The following is a 5,528-nucleotide window of genomic DNA, read 5'->3' as shown; positions in this document are numbered from 1 at the left end:
ATATATGAACAGAGTTAAGCACAACTTTTTGGTAACCAAATTTTTTTTCAGATAGGCTCTGTTTGTTGACAACAAGTAGAGGTGGTTCCTTTAAGAGAAGACTTCCTGACTCAGAATAAGCAGCAAAACTGCATGGCTTCTTTAAGAGAAGGCTTCCTGACTCAGCATAAGCAGCAAAACTGCATGGCTTCTTCAAGAGAAGGCTCCATGGTTCATGCTGGCAACATGAACTCTGTCTCTTCAGGAGGTCCACACTTCAATGGGGCTTGTGAGCAGCATGCTACTAGTTGCTTAATGGCAACATAAACCTGCTGAATCCCTGGAGCTGGGATGGTGAGCATGGTTCACAGAGGTGGTGAATTTACCTCCACCATGTTGGAGTAGGTGGAGCAAACAGGCAGGGCCACAGAGTTAGTCCTAGCCATACCCACTTAGCATGTTCTTTTAAAGTGCTGCTGGTCATAAAATGATTACAGGTGCATAATAAAGACAGATTCAGAAAAAAAATAAGCCTCTCAATGGGTAACAGTATGTTTAAAAAATGTACATAGGCTTAGGAGAAAGAGAAAAAAGACCATAGATAAGAGTACAGATAGTCATAGTTTAAAGGAGTAAAGATAATAAAATAAATATTAAAAAGTAATACAGTCAAAAATAAATCATGTAAAGATGGAATATATACAGAGAGTCTGGACTATGTATGTATATTATTGTGCTTTCTTTGAACTTTTTGACTACAAAGAGTTCTTTGATTCTGGGAGCTTCTAAGTTATATCAACATAAAGGTATCTTGACCTCAACGTTTGGATCTAAAGAAACGTTGCTTTGGAAAAGAGGTTCTGCTTTTGTTTCCACAGAAAATGAGAACCTGTGGATTCCTTACAGGCTAATGTGGTTTGATGGAACAAAACCCACTCCATGAACCCTAAGAATACTTTGCGCAACAACCAGCAGGAAGTAGTCTAGAGAACTATGCCCAAATTCCCTAATATTATTTCTAAATGTTTGTTTTCATTTAAAGGGGGGATATGATATATAAATTAATTCTTTACATTGGTATGGACTTTGATCTATTGATAAAAATTTAAGGTCAATTTGCTACACTGCATATATGTATTTCTGCTCTTGTTTAAAGTATTATGCTTATACAGCTAATTTAAAATATATAATTTAAAATTACATATTAATAGATAGTCATTTATAATAGTCAAACTTGTAGTCATGTCAGTTAGGTTTTCTAGATATAAATAAATACATTTCAAATGAATAGGTATTCTTCAAACCTTTTAAAGACCTACAGAATATGGCATTTAAAATATTTTCTTAACTTAGGGCTTTTCATGACAATGAGACACATCTGCTCCTAGTAGCACCAATCTACTTCAAGAGGATGATGAGCATTGAAGAGGCTCCTTATGGAGGTAGTTAGCCATTTGGGCAAGAAACTGCTCTTGTCTGAACTTCTTGATATGTAGAACCCACAGAAAAATGACTGCTGAACTTGCCTAAAGAAGTTAAGACCATCCTGTAGGGCTCCTACTTCATGAAAGAACTGCCAGACATTCTGCAGGACACAGAAGAAAACAGCTGATAAACTTTGCCAGTACAAGGCAGAACAGATCTTCAAATTTTCTGCTTCACTGAAAACTCTGCCAGATACTATGAGTCAGTAGGCTGAAAATGGGTGCTCCAACATTACAAAAGAACTTTGGATGACTGCCCAGGCAGCAAGATTTCTCTGAATTTTAGAGTTTTAGAAGTTGCTTACAATTCACTTACTGTTTACTTAGGTAATATCCTTCTGGAGTCTTTGAAAAGTTGAAGAGAGATAATTATAGGTTTTCTTAGTTATGATAAGAGATAAATTAGATATAAAACTTTAGACTCACAAAGAAATTTTGTAACTGTAATTGCTACTTGATACCTGTTTTGTTATATGCAATTTTACTATGTTAAAGTAATTTCTTCTTAATTGGACATAAAAGGGGAGATGATGTGGGATATCCTTCTGTATATGTGTTGCTTTTATTGGATAATGAATAAAGCTTAGTAGAGTAGAGCCAGGTAGGAAATTCAAACAGAGATATATAGAAAGAAAGTAGGCAGAGTCAAAAAGACACCATGTAGCTGCCAAAGGAGACCCTTTCTAGTAAGCTACAGCCTTGTGGCAATACACAGATTAATAGAAAGTGGTTAATTCAAGATGTAAGAGTTAGCTAGAAATATGTCTGAGTCATTGGCCGAGCAATATTGCAATTAATATAATTTCTGTGAGATTACTTGAGTCTTGGTGGACAGGAAATGAAAGAGCAGGTTCTACTATATTGAGCAATGAACACTGGAGTTTATATTTGAAAGTCAGACAGTTGTTCTATGCTTTAAATATGAACCTAGCAAACTAAGTCTCAAATGTCAGAGATTCTCACCTGGTAATATTATTTGGGAGGTATTAGAAATTTTAGGAGGTAGGATCTAGCTGGAGAAACTGAGTACTGGATATATGTGTCCTTTAAGATGTCTTGTCCCTGGCGGAGGAAAAAGAACTGAATTCTGGGAGGAAGAAAGCAGAATCAGAGAGAGATGCCATGGATCCACTGAAGACAGATGCTGGGAATTTTATCAGGAAAGCCACTGCCATGTGGAGATACACAGATTAATAAAAATAGGTTAAATTAAGGTATAAGAATTTTCCAGCTTTTTGTGACTGGCGGCGGACGAGGACGGACTGCCATGAAGGCCTCGGGCACACTTCGGGAGTACAAGGTGGTGGGGCGCTGCTTGCCCACCCCGAAGTGCCACACACCACCGCTGTACCGAATGCGCATCTTCGCGCCCAACCATGTGGTGGCTAAGTCCCGCTTCTGGTACTTCGTGTCACAGCTGAAGAAGATGAAGAAGTCATCCGGGGAGATCGTGTACTGTGGGCAGGTATTCGAGAAGTCCCCCCTGCGCGTGAAGAACTTCGGCATCTGGCTGTGCTATGACTCCCGCAGTGGGACACACAACATGTACCGCGAGTACCACGACCTGACCACTGCTGGGGCTGTCACACAGTGCTACCGAGACATGGGTGCCCGGCATCGTGCCCCTGCACACTCCATCCAGATCATGAAGGTGGAAGAGATCGCCGCTGGCAAATGTCGCAGGCCGGCTGTCAAGCAGTTCCATGACTCCAAGATCAAGTTCCCACTGCCCCACCGTGTTCTGCAGCGCCAGCACAAGCCTCGCTTCACTACCAAGAGGCCTAACACCTTCTTCTAGACCCAGAGACCCACTAAATAAAGCTCCAGAGTTCTGCCTGAAAAAAAAAAAAGGAATTTTCCAATAAGAAGTTAGAGCTAATGGGCCAAGCAGTGTTTTAATTAATACATTTTCTGTGTGGTTATTTCAGGGCTAAGCTAGCCAGGCCGCCGGGACAAACAAGCAACTTGCTCCCTGAAACAACATTGTGAGGACCTGATCAATTGTTGAGTAAAGGAGCATAGGGAACTCGAAGGCAAAAATGGGGCAGAGGATGGCTTGAAACCTTCTCTGTGCCACCAGAAGGAAAAGGCTTGGAACCTTCTCTGTACCACCAAAAGGGAAAGGCTTGGAACCTTCTCTGTACCACCAGAAGGAAACAATGTGGAAGATTCACAGCTTGTGGGCCTCAGGATGATGTTGTGTTTGATACTGAGAGGCAGGCTTGAGAGCTGTGCTCTCTTACCAGAGTCTTGAGACAGGCTGCTGAGCTGGCATCTTTTAAGAATAACTAGATTGCTTCAGCGTTTGTTCACTCCTCACCTGAGCAGTTGTGTCTTCCAGGGTGTCCAGGTATCTGACAAATGCCTCAGTTGAAAGAATGAAGTTCATTAGACGACAGGGCAGCAGAACTTCTTGACTGTCTTATCAGTATGGGAAACATGCCACATCCAACAATGGAGGGCACACTCTTGAATGCCACCTTAGTGTGGCACACAGAGGTGTGGGTGGGATTTGACTCCTCCTGTACTGTAGCTGGGGAAATAATCCTGTGTCTTAAGTCTACAAGTTAATGACATATACATCCTACCCTTCAGCAATAAACACTTAACACTTCTTAGAACAAAAGAGAATAGGTGTTGTATTTTATACACTCCTGTGGCTATAGAAGCTTGTGCTCAACCTAACCATTGGAACAACACATGTCCTAGTGAAAGAAGAATGCAGGCTGGATGGTTGCGGCAGAGTAATTGATGGCAGTTCTAGGAATAAAGTAATTAGCCTCTCTTCTCTCCTTTCTACCCTTGAGATGTTTCCATCCAAAATATATTTAACCAGAAAGTGATTTAACACTGTTAGTGGGTTTTATTTATTAGACTTCAATATCTTGCTCTGTAATTTTCAGAGATTTTCAAAGACAGATAAAACACCATTCTTATTGTTCTGCCTACAAAGTATAATAATGATGCACCACATTTGTGCAGTACCACGTTTGTGCAGTACCACGTTTGTGCAGTACCACATTTGTGTACTTGAAACACACGGTGGCATTCTCCCACACTGATGAATCTGTTTCTCAAAGGAGAACATGGTAATTCACATTAAAGGCCTGGAACCTCCCAGTGACTACGGCTGGCATGTGACAATGGTCTTATCTTTTCGTTTTGTAGCTGGATAGGGAGGGAAAGGATTGTGAGGCAAGGTCTTGCTAAGTCACCCAAGCTTCAAGTTCACAATCCTCCTGCCCTATACCCCCAAGAGCTTGGATTCGGGATCATGAGTGTGCAATACCTCACAGAGCAACTGATTGATTTTAATGTTTGATATGTGTTGACTATAGACTTTGATAAACTAATTCTAATCGTGATTAAAGATAAGATGATTGCATTAGATTTTTAAAGTAGATAATCAAACCATCAGAAAACTGTCTTTTCCTTTCCAATAATTAAACCTCGTTTTAAAAATTGCTTTATTTTGTTAGACAGGACTGTCATGTCAAGAAAATATCACACAATAAAATGAGAATTGGCACTGATGTTTTTAAACAAAATGGGGTCTAGGAATTATTTCCAAAGGACACTGATTGTTGGTTACTAAATATTAACTCAACAGATTTCTTTAATTTTTAGTCCTACATATGATTCTGCCTCCTCCCTCCCATGCGTGAGTTGTATAGGTGCTCACTGTTCTTCAGCCTTTTGTGTGTAATCACATGTTTATCATGTTCAGTCTTTTGTGTGTAATCACATGTTCACCCTGATCTTCAGCCTTTTGTATGTAATCACATGTTTATCGTGTTGAGTCTTTTGTGTGTAATCGCATTTCACCCCTGTTCTTCAGTCTTTCTTGTTTAATCACATGTTCATTCTTGCTTATCTGATCAAGTTACTTACATAGAAACTTCTTTGCACATACTGACTTTGATACCTTGCTGATGTCAATTTACTAAATGTTTAAAAATAGGACTTCTGTTGGCAGATTATTTGTCAGATAAATGAAGTCATTGTGCTCTGGAGCCTGCGAACCCCTCAATCCAACTTTCTTCTTCCTGATTTTTTTTGATTTTT

The 5,528-nt window shown here is 39.9% G+C and overlaps 1 protein-coding gene across 1 annotated transcript; it reads left to right on the top strand.

The window, feature by feature from the left end:
* The first annotated feature begins 2,700 nt into the window (after nt 1–2,700).
* Nucleotides 2,701–3,295, top strand: LOC126515685 (60S ribosomal protein L18a-like). The gene has a single exon (XM_050165518.1). The coding sequence runs from the start codon at nt 2,731–2,733 to the stop codon at nt 3,259–3,261; it is 531 nt and encodes a 176-aa protein (XP_050021475.1). The 5' UTR covers nt 2,701–2,730; the 3' UTR covers nt 3,262–3,295.
* The last annotated feature ends 2,233 nt before the right edge of the window (nt 3,296–5,528 follow it).

This window comes from Alexandromys fortis, unplaced genomic scaffold (assembly GCF_014885135.2).
Source record: "Alexandromys fortis isolate MF-2015 unplaced genomic scaffold, M_Fortis_MF-2015_v1.1 scaffold_154, whole genome shotgun sequence".
NCBI lineage: Eukaryota > Metazoa > Chordata > Mammalia > Rodentia > Cricetidae > Alexandromys > Alexandromys fortis.
This window is presented reverse-complemented; position numbering and strand designations above follow the sequence as displayed.